Consider the following 26,670-nt stretch of genomic DNA (forward strand, 5'->3'; position numbering starts at 1 on the left):
GTACTATTAAAATAATCAGTGCAGTTATTGCTTAGCTATGTGAAAATGAGAAGGGACGTAAATGAAGAAACAAAATATCCTCAGCATCCATGGAAGCTCTTTTTCATCAACAATCAGTTTGTTTTGTCAGCATATTTTGCCATCACTTGAATAACAGAATCATTCGTCATCAAGTCCATCAGCAATGTCAGATGAAGCCATAAAATCAATTGAGTAAACACGGCACAAGTCAAGGAGCAACAAGTCAAGGAGCAACTTGTTTCTTTATTCAACAGGATCCCTCAATACAAACTCACTCATGATTTAGTGTGTGACTGTTTCCAATGGAATTTCTTGATCTGTCTGCCCACACACACACACACACACACACACAATTGGAAGGGCACATGTTTAACCCAGCAAAAACCTGGTGACTAAATTTATTTATTTTTAAGACAAAAAAAAAAAAACTCTTCATAGAGTTTAACAGCCATCTTCTGACTTGTAAAAACACAAAGGTCCAGTCCGGTCAAATGTGATTTTCCTGTGCTTTATATACATTTCCACACTATGAGGTTGTAATAAATGATAATGCCCTTTTTAGTGTAAGAGCCATTAGAAAAGGCTGTCTAAAATTTCAGCCTGTTTTGGCAGGATGGAGTTTTGACCTGCCTGGTGATTTGATAGATAACATCTCCATTGGACATTAAACCTTTTATTTTTAAAGTGCAAACAGGTTTAAAAATATAATAAAAAAATACTGAAAAAGGTGCAGATTCACAAAATCAGCGTTGGTGCATTGGATTGAAAATGTTTCAATTAACAAAACTTGGTTACTGTGTTAACAGTATAACTTTAGACCGTCCCCTCGCCCATACCCGGGCGCGAACCAGGGACCCTCTGCACACATCAACAACAGTCACCCACGAAGCATCGTTACCCATCGCTCCACAAAAGCCGCGGCCCTTGCAAAGCAAGGGGAACTACTACTTCAAGGTCTCAGAGCAAGTGACGTCACCGATTGAAACGATATTTAGCGCGCCCCGCTAACTAAGCTAGCCGTTTCACATCCGTTACACTAACCTTGAGAATGGAAACGGGGGAGTAGAGCTAGAGGAGTAAGGAATTGGAGTCCTTGGATAATTTTTAACACTTTTTGGTCCATGTACAGATGTTTTGCGAGTGCTTAAAATAGTGGTGTGAATACAATTATGTACATTGATGTTTTGCTGTGTCGCCCAACCCTGGCCCCCTCTCCCATGGGTTTGGATGGTGAAGGTACTTTCATAAATCATGGCAATCCTGTACAAGTGGTGAGGTTTTACAGGAAGTAGTCCGGGGTGCGACGGGTGACATGGGGTTCCCCTCTACGAGGCGCAGGGTCAAACTGCAGGCTGGAAAACAAACAAACATATCATATTTTTAATCTAAAATCCTGTTGATAGTTGATGGATCATTACATTTAGGTCATTTAAAAGATGCTCTTTTACTTCCTCCTCCAGAACTAGAGGACCTTGCTGGTAAAGCAACAAACTGAGGACAGTTTGCCATTCATGGAACGGTAATCAATATGCTTACAAGGAGTATTTCAGGGTGTCGTCGAGTTCCATGATAGATGCCTGGTTACCACAACGGTAACAGTAATTTGGTGCACTGAATATAGTTACCACGTTTCGCTCATGGCACCAGTTGTAACCCTATAGAAAAAAATATAAAACAGTAGGACAGTGTAGTTGTGAATCAGAAATGTGAGACAGTCCTACAGACATAACATTTTATAGTACATATTAGCCACCTCATTCAGGTTGATGCACTTAATGCTTTCATATTTCACTTTATGATCACCTTTCAAATTTCAAGCATGGCGAACCAGCGACAGAGAGCTTACCTCCATAACCAGCTGGTGAGCTCTGGAGACCAGGGTAAGACGGTTGGCATGGTTAAATGTCTCGGATATATCCTGGCCAAAGGTGTAGCCGGCCCCCCTGGGGGAGATGCCCCAGCCCCCACGGTCATCTGGGTCTGACCACAGCAGGTCACACATGGGGCCCTGTGGAAGCAGCATAGTAATAAAGATATGGATAAAGATCTATATGGTGAATAAGGTCACAGAGCGGGGGAGGCAATAACAGAGTAGGATCGAAAGTCAATATGGTCAGTTGTGTTGTTTTGACAAAATGGTTGAAGTTAAGCTTAGGAGCAGACAAACTTATCCTAGACCTGTACCTAAAAGTTACTTCTAACTAGCAGCAATGAGACAGCAGAGTATGCTCAGAAGCAGGGTTGTTGAGCCATGTACCTCGTGTGGCACTTCCTGCAAACGGTCCAGCGCTCGGATGTGATCCAACGTGTCTATAGACGGAGACAGGCCTCCGTGAAGACAGAATATCTTAGAAGGGAAAGAAAACAGAACATGTCACATGATAAATTAAATATTGGTTCTGACTCTGCGTAACAGTTGACTGAGACATAAGATACATACCCTTAATTTTTTTATTTACAGCATACAACAGTTAAAGCACTGCAGATTCAACATCATATGGATTATATGTGTGAAACCTCAAAATGACAACAAGGACCTAGTTTACCAACGTTTACTCAACCGTTTTAGCACAATACATGGTTGCCATTCCACTCAGACCAGGTTCAACAACGAGACTCCTGCACAGGCACACTAATAACAGAGTGATAGCCCCGTAATAACAAAGACATAGGATACTTAAAACATTAACACCTCTTACCTGAGTGTCTACCAAGGCCGTGAGAGGAAGGTAATCGAAGAGGTCTGTGAAGTATTTCCATACGTTTGCATTTCCGTATTTCCTTAAGCACTCGTCATAGAAGCCGTACACCTGTGTGATTTGTCTGCTTTCGTGGTTCCCTCGAAGGATTGTGATGCGTTCACGGTACCTAACCTGTGATCAATGTTCAAAATATAGGGGATTACTAAACAGCACTGTTGAATGAATAGCCTACTAGAGCATTCTGAATGAGTGTTTTAGCATTATATTACTTTAGCTTCACAAAGCCCGGTGTAAATGATCATTGAGCACTCTCGTACGGCAAGTTCAAATATGAATGGTCATTAAAAAAATTCCAAGTGTACGATAACAATACTTGCCTTAAGTGCTACAAGTAGTGTGACAGTTTCTACAGAGTAGTAGCCTCGGTCAACGTAGTCTCCCATGAACAGGTAGTTTGTGTCTGGAGACTTTCCTCCGATTCTGAAGAGCTCCATGAGGTCGTGGAACTGGCCGTGGACGTCTCCACACACTGTAACAGGACATCGGACCTCCTGCACGTTGGATTCCTTGGTCAAAATTTCCTTTGCCTGGACAAAACCACACAATTAGGCAAAGTTTCTCCTTACCCTAGACAAAACCAACATAAGTCTATGTTGTAGGCTACATTGCAAAACATTTGAGAGCCTCCCTTCCCACCCATAACCTCCCCAAGAAAATAAATAGACCAATGACATTTGGCAAGCTAGTTGAATGGCAAAGCAGTTCCTAGAAACCAGTGGACTGTGAAGGGAAGCTCTAAGAACAACAATAAGGCCTGCTGGGGCAAAGCAGATAATATTATAGCAGAAATGTCCACTACTGTTATAGAATGCACCTGATGGTGTATGCAGAGCTATATATGTTGCCAATGCAACCCCCCCCCCCCTCAAAAAGCATCAGTGTTAGTCTTTGAAAAAAGTTCTAGGTTAAACAAAGTGGAAACATATGCCTAGACCCGCCTCCAGACCATTCAAGGGACAGAATTATTTTTGTTTTTAATCAGTAGAGATGCTCCTTGAGGTGTCTGGCTGGGATAATAAATTGGTGGCAGAACTACACTGGGAGTTGAGTGATATAAGGAGCTTTTAGAGCATGAATCCCATTTGGAGAGTAGCACGCATAGAGTAGAGCAGGGCTGTCTCACTGTGTATGGGTCAGAGATGAATGAGAGATCTCTGCTCCAGGCAGCAACGCCCTGAGAAAGCAGGGGAGAGACACTGGCAGATTGAGGAGAGAAACAGAGCGACCAACGCATATGAAACAAACCTGATATTTTTCCAAATTAATTTGAGTGGCAATTACAAATTAAAAGAATCAGATAAGAGCCAGAACCCGACAAACTATTGTAGGTCAGTGGGACTTAAAACATTGGTAAACATAGTATATACTGAGTCAATACAGCTTACAATATGGTAGAACCTCAGAAGACAGATCTTTCATCAGTAACCTAAAACAACTGATCTCGACATGTCTATATTGAATGGATGACGTAAATGCCTCACCCCTCATAACAGCACCTAAAGATATGCCTTGCTGGCATCAGATAAAAACCTCAAGTTCAAGTTTGTTAATTCGTCATACACAGAGCAATGAAAAGCTTACTTACAGGTTCACCTTTTGACAATACAAAAAGTGAATACAAAGAGTAGTAAAAATAAAAAACAACTAAAAATAGAATAGTAATTGAGCAAAAATATGACACTAGGTGGCACTCTAATTAAAGTCAGATATGTACATGTCGTAAAGTACCATACGCCGGAACTAAAGCAATATAGCTAGCTAATGACCTTTTCCATGTGGGAAAAAAAACTGAACAGAGACTTGCTAGCAACGTTAGGTAGCTAACTGGGATTTTCTACAAGGAATCTTGGTTATGGAAAACGGTTAAAGCCCTGGAGAATAAACCCTCCTCACAGCTGCCCATGTCCCTTAAATGTTGATGTGGTTGTTACTGACAAGGAGCACATGGCTGAGCTCTTTAATCACCACTTCATTAAGTCAGGATTCCTATTTGACTCTGCCATGCCGCATTGCCCGTCCAATATTTCCTCACCTCACACCCCTTCTAATGCAACTAGCCCTGATGCTCCTCCCTCTTTATCCCCTGCCACGCTACAAAGTTTCTCCTGGCAGGCAGTCACTGAGTCCGAAGTGCTAAATGAGATCCTTAAACTTGACCCCCAAAAACATCTGGGTCAGATGGTTTAGACCCTTCATTAAAGGTTGCTGACCTTATCGTCGCCAAGCCTGTCGCGCCTCTCTGGGGAGGTTCCCATTACTTGGAAGGCAGCCATGGGGGTCCTTTATTTCAAAAGGGGGAGATCAAGCTGATCCTAACTGTTTTTGGCCCATTTCAATTTTCCCTATTTATCAAGTGTTGGAAATACTTGTCAATAATCAACTGGCTTTCTTGATGTCTATAGTATTCTATGTGGTACTCAATCTGGGTTCCACGCAGGTTATGGATGTGTCAAGGCAAATTTAAAAAGTTCCTAAATTATGTTAGCATTGCCCTCTTGTCAAAGCAATGTTGTGCTGCTATTTTTATTGACTTGCCCTAACCTTTTAATACGGTAGACCATTCCATTCTTGTGGGTCGGCTAAGGAGTATTGGGGTCTCTGAAGGGTCCTTGGCCTGGTTTGCTAACTACCCCTCCCAAAGAGTGCAGTGAATAAAGTCAGAACATCTCAGCCACTGCCTGTCACCAAGGGAGTACCCCAAGGCTCATTTCTATGCCCCACGCTCTTAATTTACATCAACATAGCTCAGGCAGTAGGAAGCGCTCTAATCCATTTATATGCAGATGATACAGTCTTATACTGGTGGCCCCGCCGGATGTGTTAAATGCTCTACAACAAAGTTTTCTTAATGTCCAACAAGCTTTATCTGCCCTTAACCTTGCTCTGAACACCTCCAAAACTAAGATCATGTGGTTTGGTAAGAAGAATGCCCCTCTACCCATAGGTGTGATTACTACCTCTAAGGATTTAGAGCTTTAGGTAGTCACCTGATACAAGTACTTGGGAGTATGGCTAGACAGTACATGGTCCTTCTCTCAGAACATATCAAAGCTGCAGGGTAAAGTTACATAGACTTGGGTTCCTCTATCGTAAACGCTCCTCTTTCACCACAGCTGCCAAACTAACCCTGATTCAGATGACCATCCTACCCATACTAGATTACAGAGACAATTTATAAAATCAGCAGGTAAGGGTACTCTTGAGGGGCTAGATGTTCTATACCAGTAGGCCATCAGATTTGCCACCAGCACTCCTTATAGGACACCTCACTGCACTCTATACGCCTCTAAACTGGTCATCTCTGTATACCCGTCGCAAGACCCAGTGGTTTATGCTTATTTATAAAACCCTCACTCCCCCCTATCTGAGATATCTACTGCAGCCCTCATCCTCCACATACAATACCTGTTCTGCCAGTCACATTCTGTTTAAGGTTCCTAAAGCACACATCCCTGGGTCACTCCACTTTTCAGTTCGCTGCAGCTAGCGATGAACGAGCTGCAACAAAACAGCTTCCAATACTCTACTCGGCAAACTGAATGCAGTTTCACAGTGCCATCCGTTTTGTTACTAAAGCCCCTTATACCACTGCGACCTGTATGCTCTAGTCGGCTGGCCCTCGCTACATATTCGTCGCCAGACCCACTGGCTCCAGGTCATCTACAGCCTTAACGCAGTTCTCTGGTCACTATGGCAACACCCACCTGTAGCACGAGCATCTCAACACCTCATTTGGCCACATTTCCTTCCAGTTCTCTGCTGCCTGTGACTGGAACGAATTGCAAAAAAATATATATAAAAAAAATATTTAAAAAAGCTGAGGTTGGAGACTTTTATCTCCCTTACTAGCTTCAAACATCTGCTATCTGAGCAGCTAACCGATCGCTGAGGCTGTACATAGTCCATCTGTAAATAGCCCACCCAATCTACCTCATCCCCATACTGTTTTTATTTATTTACTTTTTTGCACATGACCATCTGATCATTTATCACTCCAGTGTTAATCTGCAAAATTGTAATTATTCACCTACCTCCTCATGCCTTTTGCACACAATGTATATAGACTTTTTCTTTCCACTGTGTTATTGACTTGTATATTGTTTACTCCATGTGTAACTCTGTTGTTGTCTGTTCACACTGCTTTGCTTTATCTTGGCCAGGTCGCAGTTGTAAATGGGAACTTGTTCTCAACTAGCCTACCTGGTTAAATAAAGGTGAAGAAAAAAAAACTCAAACTGGACCGTTTTAACTCAATCTCTTCATTCAGACTCAAATCATGGACACTTTGCATGATATACTTACGTTTCAACCTTCTTGCCCTTTGTGCTGTTGTCTGTGGCCTTTAATGTTTGTACCATGTTTTGTGCTGCTACCATGTTGTGCTGCTGCCATGTGTAGTCGTCTTAGGACTCTCTTTATGTAGTGTTGGGATGTGTTTTGTCCTATATATATTTTTTTTTTAAATAAAGGGAACACTTAAAACACAATGCAACTCCAAGTCAATCACACTTCTGTGAAATCAAACTGTCCACTTAGGAAGCAACACTGATTGACAATACATTGCACATGCTGTTGTGCAAATGGAATAGACAACAGGTGGAAATTATAGGCAATTAGCAAGACACCCCCAATAAAGGAGTGGTTCTAAAGGTGCTGACCACAGACCACTTCTCAGTTCCTATGCTTCCTGGATGATGTTTTGGTCACTTTTGAATGCTGGCGGTGCTTTCACTCTAGTGGTAGCATGAGACGGAGTCTACAACCCACACAAGTGGCTCAGGCAGTGCAGCTCATCCAAGATGGCACATCAATGCGAGCTGTGGCAAGAAGGTTTGCTGTGTCTGTCAGCGTAGTGTCCAGAGCATGGAGGCGCTATCAGGAGACAGGCCAGTACATCAGGAGACGTGGAGGAGGCTGTAGGAGGGCATCAACCCAGCAGCAGGACCGCTACCTCAGCCTTTGTGCAAGGAGGAACACTGCCAGAGCCCTGCAAAATTACCTCCAGCAGGCAACAAATGTGCATGTGTCTGCTCAAACGGTCAGAAACAGACTCCATGAGGGTGGTATGAGGGCCCGACGTCCACAGGTGGGGGTTGTGCTTACAGCCCAACACCGTGCAGGACGTTTGGCATTTGCCAGAGAACACCAAGATTGGCAAATTCACCACTGGCGCCCTGTGCTCTTCACAGATGAAAGCAGGTTCACACTGAGCACGTGACAGACGTGAGAGTCTGTTGACGCCGTGGAGAACGTTCTGCTGCCTGCAACATCCTCCAGCATGACAGGTTTGGCGGTGTGTCAGTCATGGTGTGGGGTGGCATTTCTTTGGGGGGCCGCACAGCCCTCCATGTGCTCGCCAGAGGTAGCCTGACTGCCATTAGGTACCGAGGTGAGATCCTCAGACCCCTTGTGAGACCATATGCTGGTGCGGTTGGCCCTGGGTTCCTCCTAATGCAAGACAATGCTAGACCTCATGTGGCTGGAGTGTGTCAGCAGTTCCTGCAAGAGGAAGGCATTGATGCTATGGACTGGCCCGCCCGTTCCCCAGACCTGAATCCAATTGAGCACATCTGGGACATCATGTCTCGCTCCATCCACCAACGCCACGTTGCACCACAGACTGTCCAGGAGTTGGCGGATGCTTTAGTCCAGGTCTGGGAGGAGATCCCTCAGGAGACCATCCGCCACCTCATCAGGAGCATGCCCAGGCGTTGTAGGGAGGTCACACACACTACTGAGCCTCATTGACTTGTTTTAAGGACATTACATCAAAGTTGGATAAGCCTGTAGTGTGGTTTTCCACTTTAATTTTGAGTGCGACTCCAAATCCAGACCTCCATGGGTTGATAAATTTGATTTCCATTGATAATGTGCGTGATTATTGTCAGCACATTCAACTATGTAAAGAAAAAAGTATTTAATAAGAATATTTCATTCAGATCTAGGATGTTATTTTAGTGTTCCCTTTATTTTTATGAGCAGTGTATTTTAATTCCCCCAGTCCTGTCCTCACAGGAGGAGTTTTGCCTTTTGGCAGGCAGTCATTGTAAATAAGACTTTGTTCTTAACTAACTTGCCTAGATAAATAAAATGTTAAATAATTAAACATGCCAGACCAGGAAATTGTTCAATAGTGTAATAAAACAATTGACAAGACAATAGTTATAAGAAAATCTTTATCCAAGAATGATTTCACAGAATAAACAAAGTGTGAAGTTCATCAGTAAATCACTCTTCCCCCATTCTGTAATATGTATCCCAAGACAGAGGCCATCCCACCAGTGTTATATTGAGTCACAGAAACAAGCAAGATGTCATTCCACCAGTATTATATTGAGTCATAGAGCCCAGCAACAATGTGGGAGTGATGCAACACAGAATCAATCACATCCAAAGCTATTGTTACTCTGGCTACGCATTCTGCTGAATACATTAACAAAATGCACAGGGGATGGATGCATCAGCCATGACTGAGCAAATGTGTGCTCTATATAACCACACCACTACTATGCTTATACCTACTGTTTAAGAGCTGGTCAATCACATGTTCAGGGGTATGTGAGAATACTGATTACAACAACATGGAAACAATTGAGTAAATGGCAAAACCACTCGTTGAGACTGAACTCCACAGGATAATAGAATATGATCACTGACACATTGTATGTAGCCTAGTGGTGAATATTTGGCAATGGGAAATTCTAGCAGAGTACCATTTTCATCCATACTGTAATCCTGGCCTCTAACCTACAAATCATTTCATGACATGAATCACCTGTTTGTAAACAAGTCAAACGAGTACGTGAGTAGACACACCTAGTTATTTATTTTTTAAGTATTTAAAACCATACACAAGTGTAACAGCCAAGTGAAAAGATTATCAATGAAGATTGATGTTAAATCCCTGCTCAAACCCTAGGTGACTTGATAAAGTGAAAGTTAAGTCTGACCTAGTTCGTGTCCCACAGTTCAGTTAGGGTGGGAATCCAGGATGTGTGTACGTCTGTTTTACAACTGTATTCAAGTGTGTATGGTCTGACTATATCAAACAAATAAATGAAAATACTTGACATGTCTTTGACAAACGCAATGAGTTTGCCACAGGACACTCAGTCATACCATCAGCACATACAGTATGACGCTAACACACACACCCCCACCCCATAACTAAAATGAGACAGTCTGAATGAGTTTGTAGTAAACCAGGTAACGAATGCAAGCCAATTATGTGACTTGCATTATTTAGCTGGTCTTCAAGTTAGTCCACCACTACCGACACGTTTGACAAAAATGTGCCAAACAAAAACATGTTTCTATGAATGAGTGTAAAGGTTTGGCTTCTTCAAAATAAACCATGCATATTGCTGCAGTGAAATGCTAAACCAGTTTTACAGCTGAGGAGAATGAGAAGTTGTGCAATGTAATGTGTTACTTACATCGGCGCCATTTTAAGAATGTCTGGTAAGTATGGAAGGGTCAAACAGCCACATTCGAATAGTTCTATATTTTGTAAGGCATACATGTTGCTATTTCTGAAAGACTGACGAACATTTTAGACAGACCTACACGAGAAAGTTGGCTATATAAATAACAGCTCTTGAAACTAGACTGGATTATGTTATAAGCTATTTGGCAAGTGCTGAGAGCGACAAAACTGTGCAATATGTATAGTTCATCCCCCGAATGTTACACTGAAACATTTTACAATTGGAAAGTTATATTTCCGTATACCTTACCTTTTCGCAAAGCGTTTTTACTTGGCTCTCTGACAGCTGTTTGCAGTCGTTGATTTGTTCGATCCATAAGTCGATTTCCTTAGTGAAACACTTCTCGTCCATTCCTGATTGTTATTTTGGTTAATTCAGTGGCACGGAAATTGTTATTTTCCTAAATACTCGCAATCCTCCCCCAAATTTACCAACCAAGTTGCATGCGTTTCTAATTGACACATAAATTGATGAACCGGATCGACTAAGATATGTGGAGACGTCAGTAGCTGTTATCCCAACCTAGGCCGTGATCCACTCAACACAAGTCCGACTGGGAGCGCCAGGGAAATGCCGCATTACTATTGGTCTCCCAGTAGAAATCTTTGCATTCTTATTGGCTATTGGGCGACTCGGTTGCAAGGCCCGGTACCCGCGGAAGCTTATCTTTATACAAAATGTTCTGGTCGAAAATGTACGAATTACCCTCCTTCTAAACGTCTATATCTGTATCGCAGACGCAGTAGCCATCTGACATAGAGAAATGCATGTCGGTGTCATAGCATGCTTGCCGGCATACGGTGCCTTCAGAAAGTATTCAAACCCCTCGAACTTTTCACAATATTGTTACGTAAACAGCCTTAATTTAAAATTGATTGATAAACATATTTCCTCAGCATTCTACACACAATACCCCATAACTACAAAGCGAAGACATTTTTTGGGGGGGGGGGGGATTTTCCCAAATGTATAAAAAAAAAAAAATACAGGACAAAAAGTCCTTACAAGTATTCAGGTCCCTTGCTATTAGACTTGAAATTGAGCTCGGGGTGCATCCTGTTTCCATTGATCGTCCTTGAGACGTTTCTACCATTTGATTGGAGTCCACCTGTGGTAAATTCAATTGATTGGACATTTGGAAAGGCACACACCTGTCTATATAAGGTCCCACAATTGGCAGTGCATGTCCCAGCAAAAACCAAGCCATGAGGTCAAAGGAATTGTCTGTTGAGCTCAGAGACAGGAGTGTGTCGAGGCACAGATCTGGTAAAGGGTACCAAAAAATGTCTGCAGCATTGAAGGTCCCCAAGAACACAGTGGCCTCCATCATTCTAAAATGGAAGAAGTTTGGAACCACCACCACTCTTCCTGGAGCTGGCTGCCCAGCCAAACTGAACAATCGGGGGAGAAGGGCCTTGTTCAGAAAGGTGACCAAGAACCTGATGGTCACTCTTGACAGAGCTCTAGAGTTCCTTAGTGGAGATGGGAGGACCTTCCAGAAGGACAACCATCTCTGCAGCACTCCACCAATCAGGCCTTTATGGTAGAGTGGCCAGACGGAAGCCACTCCTCAGTAAGAGGCACATGACAGCCCGCTTGGAGATGGCCTAAAGACTCTCAGACTGTGGGAAATGAGATTCTCTGGTATGATGAAACCAAGATTGACCTCTTTTGCCTGAATGCCAAGTGTCACATCTGGAGGAAACCTGGCACCATCCCTACGGTAAAGCATGGGTGTGGCAGCGTCATGCTGTGTGGATGTTTTTCAGCGACAGGGAGACTAGTTAGGATTGAGGCAAAGTACAGATCGATCCTTGATGAAAACCTGCTCCAGGGCACTCAAGACCTCAGACTGGGGTGATGGTTCACCTTCCAACAGGGCAACAACCCTAGCACACAGCCAAGACAATGCAAGATTGGCTTCGGGACAAGTCTCTGAATATCCTTGAGTGACCCAGGCAGAGCTTGGACTTGAACCAGATCAAACATCTCTGGAGAGACCTTAAAATAGCTGTGCAGCGACGCTCCCCATCCAACCTGACAGAGCTTGAGAGGATCTGCAGAGAATAATGGGAGAAACTCTCCAAACACAGGTGTGCCAAGCTTGTAGCATCATACCCAAGAAGACATGAGGCTGTAATCGCTGCCAAAGGTGCTTCAACAAAGTACTGAGGAAAGGGTCTGACAAGTTATGTAAATGTGTTTTTGTTTTTTAATTAAAATAATAATTAGACATTTGCAAAAATGCCTAAAACCCGTTTTTGCTTTGTCATCATGGGATATTGTGTGTAGATTGTGTTGGGGGGGGGGGGAAACTATTTAATCCATTTTTAGAATGAGACTAACATAACAATGTGGAGAAAGTGAAGGGGTCTGAATTCTTTCCCGACTTAACCGAATGTATTTATGTAAAAAAAATGGGGACCACAATCGCAAGTCCTGGACTTGATTGTACAATCCAGGTCACTTAAAAAAAAAATCTTTGTGCGTATATGTTTAACTGACAAAAAAATCAATCAATCCAAACTGCAGTGGCCAATTGGTGAATAGAGACATCTATTACAAAACACCCAAACGTTTAATGACATTTGCAAATTCCCATGCCAAGCCTTTGATACTGGGTAAGCCTAAAAGGTAGGGAGGGATGTTTTTTCCATTTGTTGAGAATGACAGTATATTGTGGTGTTGAAAACAATGATATTGATGTGTCCAAAGTCTATGCTTGGTATATTTATTATTACAGTACATGTGAAGAAAAAAAAGAATACCATTGGGGAAGGTGCAGTTATTTTAAATCTTGAGTAAAAAGTCTATCGTGTACATGTGTCTTCTGTAGTTGTGTGACTTTGTTAGCAGAAAACCATACTTTTTCACTGTGTGAGGACAGACTGGGAGACGAGAAACAAGTACAGGGAGTTAAATAACAGCCATGAAACAAACCAAGGACAGCGTCTGGACAAGGGGAACAAAATGACATTAGTGCAGACACTGGGGAGGAAGTGACAGATATAGGGGAGGCAATCAATAAGGTAGAGTCCAGGTGAGTCCCATGAAGCGCTGATGCACGTAACAATGGTGACAGGTGTGGGTAACGATGGGCCGCCTGGCGCCCTCAAGTGCCAGAGAGGGGGAGCGGGAGCAGGCGTGACACATTGCCTGCATTCCAAGCACTTAAAAGACAACCTATCTCCTCAGCCATCAAATTAAGTAGACACTTCTGACGAGTATCCACTTGCATTCATCCCGCGATGATTGTGTTTTCAGCCACCGGTAGCTTGTGGGTGCTTTATATGCTCTACAGTACAGTCAATTATGATTGCACGTCTATATTAACTATATAATTATTAATATACACCTACTGTATGATAGCCAGCAAATGAATTAGCTAAATAAAGCTAGCCTGCCGAGCTACTTCTGAAGAAGGAACATTTCCGAAAGCTAACCAAACAAAAACATTACTTTAACGTGTTTGTGCATTAGTAGCACAATTTCTAACTTATTTACATTCGGTTTTACTTACACTTGTATGTTGACTCCATATTGACGTTGAGGTTTTATGTTTTGCTCTGACTTTTATTAGCGGATGTACAATCAGCGCAAATCTAATTATGGGGCGTTTCAGGCCCCGGAGTGAACATAATTGTACACTCGCAAACTCTATTAAAACGACGGCTATGGGGGTTACATTGAAAACTTCCCTTGCTTGGCTTATCATCTGGACCGATGACAACTATGGCCGGGGGATTCCCCCATGGGCATAGGGCGAGGGTAAGTGGACAAGGGTGTGTCTTTTATGAGTTTGAAATTCAGCCACTGACTTTTGTTGTTGCTGTAAGATGGCAACTCAGTGCAAATGCGGATGTGCCAATTGAATCTCAACAACAGTCTGGGGGGGTATCTTTAATTTCAATATCTTTCTTTTTGAATGGTTGTGGTGGGGCACAGTGAGGGATATGGTGGATAAAATACTGAAAAGTGGAACACAAAAATACATTATTCTAACTGTTGAAGTTAAAGATGCTCTGTTATCACAAAAACCAAGTGTGTCTAAAACATTTATTGTTATTCTTTTTATTATCTTCAGTCAAATGTTGTTTAGGCACATAAACCATCCTGTGCCAGGACCCAGTTAAGAATTCAGATCAACTCTCAATGGTAGTACTGTTCTCTCCAAAACCTGAAGAAAAAACATAAAATTAAGAAATAATTGTCCTGAATAACCTCGACATAGTCCTTAACTGAGTTAGGCCTCCTAGAGAGTTAATAACAACAACAGTTTATATAATACTTGTCTGTACCTATGCAACGCTTGACAAATATTTGTCAGAATCTTACCTACTTATTTCCGTGGTCAGTGAAATTGGATGACGGCAATGATGGTATTCTGGAGTCTTCTTCTCTTCCTCTGCTCTTCAGCTCCTTTCTCGAGTGCTTTGCTGAATAAAACAATAATCATGTTTCTTCTGAACACACACACTAATCTACACTTTGAAAAACCATACTTAATCTGCACAGAGAAAACCATACTTTGGTTACACATAGGGTGATGGTAACACATTACATTTACATAGAGTAAAACATTCTGGATCAAGCAGCATGTTGTCAACATGGATGCGTTCACTCAACAAGTTCTATCTGTACCACATTATTAGAATCAAACATGGTCTGCTTTAGAATATATTTCTCTGATCTATATTCTGATGATATATTCTTCAGTAATCAGAACAGATTGTTTAGGCAGATATGGCCATTATCTAATCTCTCTTTTGCTTTGCCCCTGTGTGTGCATGCGTGCGTGCCAGCACTGTCTGTTTTGCCCAGCTGGACCACTATCCATGACAAAAACATAACCCTTGCCCTCAATCACCACCGCCATGTCCCTCAAGTTCCCTCCTCACTGAGGCCCACACACACTACATCATGAAAATTTGAATTAGCAGTTCAATTCAAAGAAAGAGCTCAGGAATATGTATGTATCCCATGCAATGTTGGTTATTATCATAAATGAATTCTGCTCAATAGCAGAATAAAGGGCTGAGGACAAGTGGGAGGGCACAGTGAGAACTACTGATTAGTCTTCTGATTCAGTCATTTTTTACTATAGCAATACAAAGGACAAACTATACTGAACAAAAATAAACGCAACATGCAACAATTTAAACAAATTAGCAAGCAGAGATACAGCCACATCATGTGACAGAGTGAAATGCAGTATACCTGCGTCTGAAATGGCACTATATTCCCTATATAGTGCACTACTTTTGACCGGAGCCCTATGCATTACTTTTGACCTATGGACCCAGGTCAAAATTAGTGCATTACAGAATAGGGTAACATTTGGGAACCAGCCTATAATGACAGAGGCCTGGCCAGCGTCTTATTTATTTGTCTGTGGGGGGTTTTAGGCTGTGTAACATAATTTTTGACCTTCTCTGCAGCAGATCCTCAGGAGACATTGGCACAAAACACAATACAGAGAAGCGGTGGGGTGGGCCAAATCCTATAGTAACATTGTTTCGGCCCTAATCCTAGAGCAGCATTACTCCGGCCCTAATCCTAGAGTAACATTACTCCGGCCCTAATCCTAGAGCAACATTATTCCGGCCCTAATCCTAGAGCAACATTACTCCGGCCCTAATCCTAGAGCAACATTACTCCGGCCCTAATCCTAGAGCAACATTACTCCGGCCCTAATCCTAGAGTAACATTACTCCGGCCCTAATCCTAGAGTAACATTACTCCGGCCCTAATCCTAGAGCAGCATTACTCCGGCCCTAATCCTAGAGTAACATTACTCCGGCCCTAATCCTAGAGCAACATTACTCCGGCCCTAATCCTAGAGTAACATTACTCCGGCCCTAATCCTAGAGTAACATTACTCCGGCCCTAATCCTAGAGCAGCATTACTCCGGCCCTAATCCTAGAGCAACATTACTCCGGCCCTAATCCTAGAGCAACATTACTCCGGCCCTAATCCTAGAGCAACATTACTCCGGCCCTAATCCTAGAGTAACATTACTCCAGCCCTAATCCTAGAGTAACATTACTCCGGCCCTAATCCTAGAGCAACATTACTACGGCCCTAATCCTAGAGTAACATTACTCCGGCCCTAATCCTAGAGCAACATTATTCCGGCCCTAATCCTAGAGCAACATTACTCCGGCCCTAATCCTAGAGCAACATTACTCCGGCCCTAATCCTAGAGTAACATTACTCCGGCCCTAATCCTAGAGCAACATTACTCCGGCCCTAATCCTAGAGTAACATTACTCCGGCCCTAATCCTAGAGCAACATTATTCCGGCCCTAATCCTAGAGCAACATTACTCCGGCCCTAATCCTAGAGCAACATTACTCCGGCCCTAATCCTAGAGTAACATTACTCCGGCCCTAATCCTAGAGTAACATTACTCCGGCCCTAATCCTAGAGCAGCATTACTCCGGCCCTAATCCTAGAGCAACATTACTCCGGCCCTAATCCTAGAGCAACATTACTCCGGCCCTAATCCTAGAGCAACATTACTCCGGCCCTAATCCTAGAGCAACATTACTCCAGCCCTAATCCTAGAGTAACATTACTCCGGCCCTAATCCTAGAGCAACATTATTCCGGCCCTAATCCTAGAGCAACATTACTCCGGCCCTAATCCTAGAGCAACATTACTCCGGCCCTAATCCTAGAGCAACATTACTCCGGCCCTAATCCTAGAGCAACATTACTCCGGCCCTAATCCTAGAATAACATTACTCCGGCCCTAATCCTAGAATAACATTACTCCGGCCCTAATCCTAGAGAAACATTACTCCGGCCCTAATCCTAGAGTAACATTACTCCAGCCCTAATCCTAGAGCAACATTATTCCGGCCCTAATCCTAGAGCAACATTACTCCGGCCCTAATCCTAGAGCAACATTACTCCGGCCCTAATCCTAGAGCAACATTACTCCGGCCCTAATCCTAGAGCAACATTACTCCGGCCCTAATCCTAGAATAACATTACTCCGGCCCTAATCCTAGAATAACATTACTCCGGCCCTAATCCTAGAGTAACATTACTTCGGCCCTAATCCTAGAGTAACATTACTCCGACCCTAATCCTAGAGTAACATTACTTCGACCCTAATCCTAGAGTAACATTACTCCGACCCTAATCCTAGAGTAACATTACTCCGACCCTAATCCTAGAGCAACATTACTCCGGCCCTAATCCTACAGTAACATTACTCCGGCCCTAATCCTACAGTAACATTACTCCGGCCCTAATCCTAGAGTAGCATTTCTCCGACCCGAATCGTAGAGTAGCATTACTCCGACCCTAATCCTAGAGTAACATTACTCCGGACACATGCTCTAATGTCCTGGAGCCACACTGAGCCGTGACACCCCATTAAGTATAAACTTGGCACATCAACATTTTTCAACAAAACCAAACGCCTTCAATAAATCAATGGATGTTTATCTCTGTCCTCAGGTGATTCAATGATACAAGTTATTTTAATTGATTAATACGACACAGCCCTGTAGTTTCATTCTCATTCAGTCTTGGGCCAATTTCTTTTTGTTTTCAATTTACATTTACATTTTACATTTAAGTAATTTAGCAGACGCTCTTATCCAGAGCGACTTACAAATTGGTGCATTCACCTTATGACATAAGTCAGACAGATTCATTTTGGAAATTATGTGTCTTCAAGTCTAGTATCACATTCAATTTTTGGGAATTGACTTACCGTGGGAGCTGACTTACCGTGGGAGCTGACTTACAGTGGGAGCTGACTTACAGTGGGAGCTGACTTACAGTGGGAGTAAGGTCAAGTTGCCCCTAGACACTGATCTAAGGTCAATTTGTGTTTAACTAATACCTCTATCAGTTATGGTTAAGATTTGGTGAGAGGAAGAGGATCCAAGATCTGAGAAAAATTACAACTTCTTACATGATTTAGTAGAAAGACAAGTAAAATACAAGATAGAGAACTGAAACCAGACAACGTTGTTTACCATCTGTAAACTTCAGCTCCATCTGGTGGCCGAACACAGGAAGTCCAGGGAAGCGCACATCTCTCATGTCTCTCACTGACTTCACCTTCTTTTTAGCCAGACTGGACATCTCAACCTGGAGGTTATTATGGCTGTCACTCTGCAATACAACCAAACACAACACAATCATAAAAATATACACAAACATAAACACACATTCAATACCTTAATGTTCTCATTAACAAGTCAAGTATACAGTCGTGGCCAAACGTTTTGAGAATAACACAAATATTAATTTTCAAAGTTTGCTGCATCAGTGTCTTTAGATATTTTTGTCAGATGGAATACTGAAGTATAATTACAAGCATTTCATAAGTGTCAATGGCATTTATTGACAATTACATGAAGTTGGTGCAAAGAGTCAACTTTTGCCGTGTTAACCCTTCTTTTCACGACCTCTGCAGTCCACCCTGGCATGCTGTCAATTAACTTCTGGGCCACCTCCTGACTGATGGCAGCCCATTCTTACATAATCAATGCTTGGAGTTTGTCCGAATTTGTGGGTTTTTGTTTGTCCACCCGCCTCTTGAGAATTGACCACAAGTTCTCAATGGGATTAAGGTGTGGGGAGTATCCTGGCCATGGACCCAAAATATCAATGTTCTGTTCCCCGAGCCAAGGTGCTCCATCATGCTAGAAAATGCATTGTTTGTCCCCAAACTGTTTCTGGATGGTTGGGAGAAGTTGCTCTCGGAGGATGTGTTGGTACCATTCTTTATTCATGGCTGTGTTCTTAGGCAAAATTGTGAGTGAGCCCACTCCCTTGGCTGAGAAGCAACCCCACACATGAATGGTCTCAGGATGCTTTACTGTTGGCATGACACAGCACTGATGGTAGCGCTCACCTTGTCTTCTCCGGACAAGCATTTGTCCGGATGCCCCAAACAATCGGAAAGGGGATTCATCAGAGAAAATGACTTTACCCCAGTCCTCAGCAGTCCAATCCCTGTACCTTCTGCAGAATATCAGTCTGTCCCTGAAGTTTTTCCTGGAGAGAAGTGGCTTCTTTGCTGCCCTTCTTGCCACCAGGCCATCCTCCAAAAGTCTTTGCCTCACTGTACGTGCAGATGCACTCACACCTGCCTGCTGCCATTCCTGAGCAAGCTCAGTACTGGTGGTGCCCCGATCCCGCAGCTGAATCAACTTTAGGAAACGGTCCTGGCGCTTGCTGGACTTTCTTGGGCGCCCTGAAGCCTTCTTCACAACAATTGAACCACTCTCCATGAAGTTCTTGATGATCCGATAAATGGTTGATTTAGGTACAATCTTACTGGCAGCAATATCCTTGCCTGTGAATCCATTTTTGTGCAAAGCAATGATGACGGCACGTGTTTCCTTGCAGGTAACCATGGTTGACAGAGGAAGAACAATGATTCCAAGCACCACCCTCCTTTTGAAGCTTCCAGTCTGTTATTCAAACTCAGTCAACATGACAGAGTGATCTCCAGCCTTGTCCTCTGACTGATGTCAGCTGGTCCTTTTGTGGCAGGGCTGAAATGCAGTGGAAAAGAGGGACTGTGCCATGAATTGCAATTCATCTGATCACTCTTCATAACATTCTGGAGTATATGCTAATTGCCATCATACAAACTGAGGCAGCAGACTTTGTGAAAATTCATATTTATGTTATTCTCAAAACTTTTGGCCACGACTGTACATTGATGAAATATCTTTATATACTTCCAAAGTGTATATTCTTATATAAAGATATTTAATCAATGTATACTTGACTTGTTAATGAGAACACGAAGGTATTGCATGTGTGTTTATGTTTGTGTATATATATGTGTGATCTATGTTAAATATAATCAGGAATTTACATTAGGCTATTTGTCTGTAACTGTACTACGATAGCTGTGATAAACACTCGTCAGGGCAAAACAACAATATTTATGTAAAAAAAATATACATGTAGAGGTCATAAGGTATTTTGAACAATAGAAGAACTAGACAGTTGTTTGCTACTATATTGTAAAAGCTTGCATTTTCACTGCGCCCAATTATTTTATATGGTAATCACGGCTGCATTCCAAGTGGGTTAACATTGTCTTCCATGAGGATTAACTTGATGACAGAAAGGGTGTAAACATATAAGACACTATGTTCTGTTCTTAACATACCGGGCGAGATGTTAGGACAACTACAACATTACTGTGGGGTGAGTCAGAGAGGCATTCCTTTGGGAGTGGAAACAATGACAAAGAGCTTGTCAGCCCTAATGACTGTTGCATGTACAGACACCCACGCACCCACCTGCTGTTACAGACATAATGTAGGCGTGGGCCAGATGTCAAGCATGTTATATAATAGAAGGTTTGGTATTTTATTTGTTTTCATGTGTCTGTGTTCCCCTTTACATGCACTGCACACACCTTTCCTTACTTACCTGAGACGGGGCATCAGTCAGCTGACTATTCCCCATGGCCAGGTCAGTAGGGCTCGGCCGTCTCTTTACCTTATCAGTGCTACAAACACAGACACAAGCATGAGCATCTCTGACTTGGTATACCCTACCAAAGCATGCTTTTCAAGAACTGCCAGGATGAAATGACAGAACGTCCAGAATAGGTAAATACGTTTAAGAATGTACACTTTGGAAGTACTGGATCTAGTGAGCCTGACACAGCTACTCTGAAATCACTGGGTGGTATTCTGAACAACACTATACCAGATGAAGCGTCCTATATGTCTCTGATCTGAGAGCCACTGACCGGGACTTGGTGACTTCCATACAGCATGGAACGGGGACAGCAGCAAAAAGATTGTTGCTGGCGTTGATGCGGGGCATGGTAAAGGCTACAGCCTTGTCCTGAGATTGAGGGGGGTCTGGGATGGAGGTAGAGGTAGAGGTGGAGGTAAAGGGCTGTCTGTTTGTCTGAGATGAGACAGGGCTGCAGGTCATCCTGATCTCTGACCTCCTGCCTGCCCTAGAATGCTTCTGCTCAGGCTCCTTCCCACGTCGGTCCTTCTCAGTGTCCTAAAACAAAAACAGTCCATGTGCAGTATGGCTGACTGGTATGGATGGTGTAAATCTATATTTCTACAACACCGTATATATGCTTTGACTTGTAGTTACTTTAACTCTACCTACATGTACATATTACCTCAATAACCTCGACTAAGCTGTGCTCCCACACATTGACTCTGTACCGTTACCCCATGTATATAGCCTCGCTACTGTTATTTTACTGCTGCTCTTTAATTATTTTTTGTACTTTTTTTTATTTGTTACTTATCTATTTTTTACACACTTATTTTTCTTAAAACTGCATTGTTGGTTAATGGCTTGTAAATAAGCAATTCACTGTAAGATCTACACCTGTTGTATTCGGCGCATGTGACAAATACAATTTGATTTGATTTATTTACTTAGTTGCTCTGCCCACTTACTGCACATATAAATGGTTAAGAGCATGTGCTAAACGAACAGACCTGTAAAATGTAGAATACAGTGCTATCTTAGTGCTTTGCGCCCTGACTAAGTGTCCATGTAGTTTATACCTTCACTGGCTTTCTGTTACATGAGGATGAGGACAAGACTCCTGTTCCTTGGTCCTCTGGTGGCTCCCATGAGCTACTATGAATCCAGTGCATGCTGTTAACCTTGGCATCTTTCAGTATCAATGCCTGTATCTCTGGTATGAATCTGAAGCAGGAAGTAGCAGTTATTCAGGTCAATTGCAGTTCATGACATTATTACAACTACTAAACAGTATCTCATAAATATTAGAACATTTCAAGGAAAGTTCAAGGCTAGCAACACAAGGCAAAACAACGTGTGTGTGGCCAGACTATGACACTATGACAATGTAGTATCACATCCCCATTTTGTACGTAAGCAGGTCAGAGTGTAGGTCAAGAATCTCACTCCACTCTCTTTCAAGCTAATAGCTTCTCCAAGTACACTAGACATGCAAGGTTGACCGGACCCGACTCACCTTTCAACGAACCCGTCTTTGGTGAAGTACCGATGAACGAGCAACATGGAGCACGCAGCCCTGTGAGATGGATCAATCTGTAGGCATGACTAAAACAAAGAAGACATTTACTGTAAAAGTAAACAACCCATGTCACATTCTTAGGGCCAGGCTTTTTCCTGACCATGTGACCTGCCCTGGAAATCCTCCTTGAATTCTTCAAGACAAACTCCTGTCACACTCCCTACACATTCTTCACTATCTCTCTGTAGACTTACATCCACTATTTCAGCCACTAAGAAGTGGAGTTTGTGGTACTTCCTCCTGGGGTCCCTGAGGAGCTGCACCTCAGGAAGGCTGGCCACAGCAAAGATGGGGTTCTGGAAGTACAGGTCTTGCTGATGACGGGTCAAAGGCCCTATCAAGACAAAACACCTGTGTATCAATATACCATTACATAACAGACAATAGAAGGGGAGCCATCCTGAGGTTATCTCATTCCTCAAATCGTTGTACAGTACTTCAATTATCTATGTAACCCAATTATGACCATCACACATTCAGTAGTAAAACGACAGTATAACAAGATAATTAGCTGTACAATCACATAGCTTCACTTCTGATTAGCATTGATAGACAGTACACGGCACTGGTTACATCCCCTGCACTCAGCGTGGTGGCAGCCATCACATCACCATGAAGTGTAATGAATCATTATTGTGACACAGAGAGTGTTGTAAATAGCTCTTTCATTCTGCTGGGAGGATGAGTTCTGTCCACAGACCGCTGGTGGAAGAGAGGAGACAGTATGTCGGCCTCTCCACGTCCCTCGCTACCCGTGGCTTCAATCTTCACTGACATTCTGACATTAGCTCCCTCCAGAGAGCCTCTCTTTTCGGAAACAGAGAGATACACACTGGGGCAGATTAGAGAGTCAAATAGCCTGAGTATCCCATTCCACCAAAGAGAATGAATGAAACACAGATTGAACCTGCTAAAAGACTCTCTAATACAGAAGGGATCACTTTAATCTCTCTCTCACAGTATTAGGCATGTGTATCCATGGCAAGTCAGTTATCCTATTGAAAACACCCAAGGAACAACCAAAAACAGCAGTGTTATCTCACTCCCCTCTATTTAGCTTGCGCTTATGTCCAGGGCCAAAATGCCAAAAGGATCATTGGGGTTTTCCTTGTACAGGCCTGGATAAAAGCCAAAATGCCACAGTTAATTTTCAGCATTGGTTTATTTGTCACTGCTGGCCAAGGATTGAATAAAGTTTATTTATAGAGCGAAGCCAATTGTCCCTCTATGGCCCCGTATTAAGCCACAAATCGACATACGATGTAAATCTGTTAAGCGTTAGGATAGGGCCAAATTCATTGGGGGGCTCTTAACCAGGAAAAAATTATGATGTTCCAAATAGCCCTATTATCTATTTGATTTAGATTTTATAAATACAATTGCGGCCTACCCTGGCCAAACCTAACGACACTGGGCAAATTGGGCGCTGCCCTCTGGGACTCCCAATCACGGCCAGTTGTGATTCAGCCTGGAATTGAACCAGGGTCTGTAGTGATACCTCTAGCACTGAGATGCAGTGCCTTAGACCGATGCGCCATTCAGGAGCACTACTTTTGAGCAGAGCCCTATGAGCCCTGGTCAAAAGTAGTGTACAATAAAGGGAATAGGCTGCCATTTGGGATACAGATTACACTGCCTTTTTGTCTCTTTGTGACCTACTTTTCAACAATGGTGAAATCCTAGCAGGCCTGTTGCCCTACTGATGTCGGAAAAGCTTTAGGTTATCTGTGCTCCCTTAGGAGAATGGACAACAGTTTGATTAAGTGTAAATAGTTATTTTAATTACATCTACAATATTAGAGGCCTCAGATGTTATCAAGTCCACATTTCCACCATTGATGCCCACACCCTTAGCATGGTCTCAGATCTATTTTAGTCATTGTTAAGCCAATGACAATGAGTGACTAGGAGTTGATGATAGCAGAAACAGACTGTCACTCAGGCTAACATACCCATTGGTTTGTACTTACCCACTTTGCTGACTATTTTGTGCACCTGGTCCAGGTCAGAAGTCCCCGTCAGAAAAGCATTGCTTGTAGCCATCTCTATAATCAAGCATCCAATGGCCCACACATCTACAGGTCTAGTAAAGAACATTTTAAGAATCTATCATTCTAGAATGTCCTTCTAGCCAATCAGAAACGAGTATTCAACGATGCTGTGGTATAAACATGATATATCTGTACCAAAATGATGAGCAACCCTTAGAAGATTTGACATTATAATTACTGTGGTCTTATTCCATAATACATTCAAGATTGAACACTGCCCTGAGATCTGTGGTTCTGCTTGATACCCACTTGCTGTAAGTGTTGTCTGCCACTAAAAGTTCTGGGGCTCTGTACCACCTCGTGGCCACATAGTCTGTGAGAGGCTCCCCAGTCGGTGCCAATGCTCTGGCAAATCCAAAGTCACAGAGCTTCACCACCCCAGAGTTAGAGACAAGAACATTCTCAGGTTTGACATCTCTGTGAATGATCTGTTAACAAAATATGCATGTTTCAAGCCAGTGAAGAACTACTGTTTTACTGTCAACAAGTTTCTTTCTTTAATATTGTTCAATGCCCTTCATAATAGCTTATTAAACTTGTAGTTTTAAACTTGTCAGTTGGCACATCATGTATTGTATATCTTCCTGTGCACTCACTAGGCAGAATCTATGAAATGAATAATATATATGCCATTTAGCAGACACTTTTATCCAAAGCAACTTAGTCATGCATGCATAGATTTTATGCACGGGTGGACCCAAGAATCAAACCCACTATCCTGGCATTGCAAGCACTATGCTCTACCAACTGAGCTACAGAGGAATACTTGCATTGCTGGTGTGAAGGTAATCCATGGCTCGTAGAATTTGGAACATGTACTTTCTGAGGCGCTTGCTGTCCAAACCACGAGGATATCTCTCTAGGTCTTCCAGAACTGTGCGGTCAATGTACTCAAAGACAACATACAAGCGCTTCTTGAACCGGAATACCTCCAGCATGTTCACAAGGTTTTCATGGCGAAATTTCTGTGTAAAGACATATATGAACAGAATTAACGTTGTAGTAGTATGCTGTTATCAGGGATGTGACATTAGTTGGACTGTAGCCAATGAGTGAATTGTACCCGATATTTGAGACAGTCACAGTAACACTGCTGCTTTATGTGGAACTGATCAATAGAGTGTTGGACTAGTAACCGGAAGGTTGCAAGTTCAAACCCCCGAGCTGAAAAGGTACAAATCTGTCGTTCTGCCCCTGAACAGGCCGTCATTGAAAATAAGAATTTGTTCTTAACTGATCTTGCCTAGTTAAATAAAGGTAAAAAAAATAATAATAATAATATTTAAAAAATTAAGTTCCTCACCCTCAGAAGTTTGATTTCTCTCATGATAACCTTTTTCATGGTTTTGTCCTCTTCCTTGTCATTGAACCTCTTGATGGCCACAATGTGTCCAATCTCCTTGTGTCGACACTTCATCACTGTACCATAGCTCCCCTCACCCACGACGCCAAGGTTCTCATACATATCCATCTTCCTTCAGTGGGCTGTCCTTGAGCACATATGGATAAATGTATTCATATTCATTTCAAAGCAGAAACAGATATAAAGGCATACAAAATACATACAACATCGAGTGTAATACTTTCAAATGTACAGTGAAAACAGGGTCATATAGCCTACAACGCGATTACACAAAACACAATGTGGTCAAAATACTTACTGCTGAGTAGATACAAAGATTATGTTCATGTATTTTTTTCTCCTGGCTTTACTGCTCTCATAAATTACACAATTTCATGTTTGAAATAAACGATGCCTCTGACAGACCACTTCATGTTTGAAAAACACACTTCAGGTTTTCTTCCCAGAATAATTCTGTCACAAACAAAAAGGTGTGAAATTAGAATGTGGTCACCATAACAACAGGCAAAGTTGATAACAATTGAGAGGCATTCTAGAACATTCCACGTGGATAAAGTGGAATTAACCAAGTGAATAATTAGGTTTGAACTGACATGTAAACTAGTCTTTACACAAAGAAATGAACATAACCATGGACACATGGTCAACTTGATATATGGTTTCTTTGCTACACATGACTTGATGAAAATGTAAATAATGCTTCAGAGACTACACATCAGCATATGTATCCATGTTGCAACTGGTCGAGTGACTGATGAAGTGATGAAGTTGGGATTAAACCATTATTTCTTGAGGAAAGGGTTAGCTTGTTAAATAAAAAGAAACAACCGTTTATGTGATGTATGATAGACGACACTTTGAATACTAACCAAGTATAGGTGTCGTGTAAATTGCATGTACTGTTCACATATTGGATGAAATGTGTTAATTTGATAACATTCACGCAACT

At 42.4% G+C, this 26,670-nt stretch overlaps 2 protein-coding genes across 4 annotated transcripts; both read right to left on the reverse strand.

The window, feature by feature from the left end:
* Positions 1 to 229: 229 nt before the first annotated feature.
* Positions 230 to 10,939, reverse strand: LOC118389829 (serine/threonine-protein phosphatase 2A catalytic subunit alpha isoform-like). 2 transcript variants are annotated; one of them, XM_035779703.2, is made up of 7 exons: positions 10,520 to 10,939; positions 3,101 to 3,310; positions 2,721 to 2,894; positions 2,279 to 2,368; positions 1,868 to 2,029; positions 1,647 to 1,676; positions 230 to 1,373 (listed from the first exon to the last, which is right to left on the reverse strand). In XM_035779703.2, exons 1-7 carry the CDS (start codon positions 10,619 to 10,621, stop codon positions 1,362 to 1,364), a joined length of 780 nt encoding a protein of 259 aa, XP_035635596.1. In that variant the 5' UTR covers positions 10,622 to 10,939; the 3' UTR covers positions 230 to 1,361. The 2 variants fall into 2 exon arrangements, with proteins under 2 accessions (XP_035635596.1, XP_035635595.1); XM_035779702.2 differs by having other exon boundaries at positions 1,558 to 1,676; positions 10,520 to 10,927.
* Positions 10,940 to 13,234: 2,295 nt separating this feature from the next.
* LOC118390690 (cyclin-dependent kinase-like 3) lies at positions 13,235 to 26,455 on the reverse strand. Of its 2 annotated transcripts, none has more exons than XM_035781415.2 (14): positions 26,315 to 26,455; positions 26,020 to 26,174; positions 25,662 to 25,848; positions 25,129 to 25,323; positions 24,608 to 24,786; positions 24,278 to 24,390; positions 22,502 to 22,641; positions 22,245 to 22,333; positions 21,808 to 21,952; positions 21,018 to 21,283; positions 20,693 to 20,771; positions 18,268 to 18,406; positions 14,610 to 14,706; positions 13,235 to 14,447 (listed from the first exon to the last, which is right to left on the reverse strand). In XM_035781415.2, the coding sequence occupies exons 3-14, from the start codon at positions 25,827 to 25,829 to the stop codon at positions 14,420 to 14,422; spliced, it is 1,638 nt and encodes a 545-aa protein (XP_035637308.1). In that variant the 5' UTR covers positions 25,830 to 25,848; positions 26,020 to 26,174; positions 26,315 to 26,455; the 3' UTR covers positions 13,235 to 14,419. The 2 variants fall into 2 exon arrangements, with proteins under 2 accessions (XP_035637308.1, XP_035637309.1); XM_035781416.2 differs by having other exon boundaries at positions 14,606 to 14,706.
* Between the last annotated feature and the right edge of the window lie 215 nt (positions 26,456 to 26,670).

Source organism: Oncorhynchus keta, chromosome 11 (assembly GCF_023373465.1).
Source record: "Oncorhynchus keta strain PuntledgeMale-10-30-2019 chromosome 11, Oket_V2, whole genome shotgun sequence".
In the NCBI taxonomy this organism is placed as follows: Eukaryota; Metazoa; Chordata; class Actinopteri; order Salmoniformes; family Salmonidae; genus Oncorhynchus; species Oncorhynchus keta.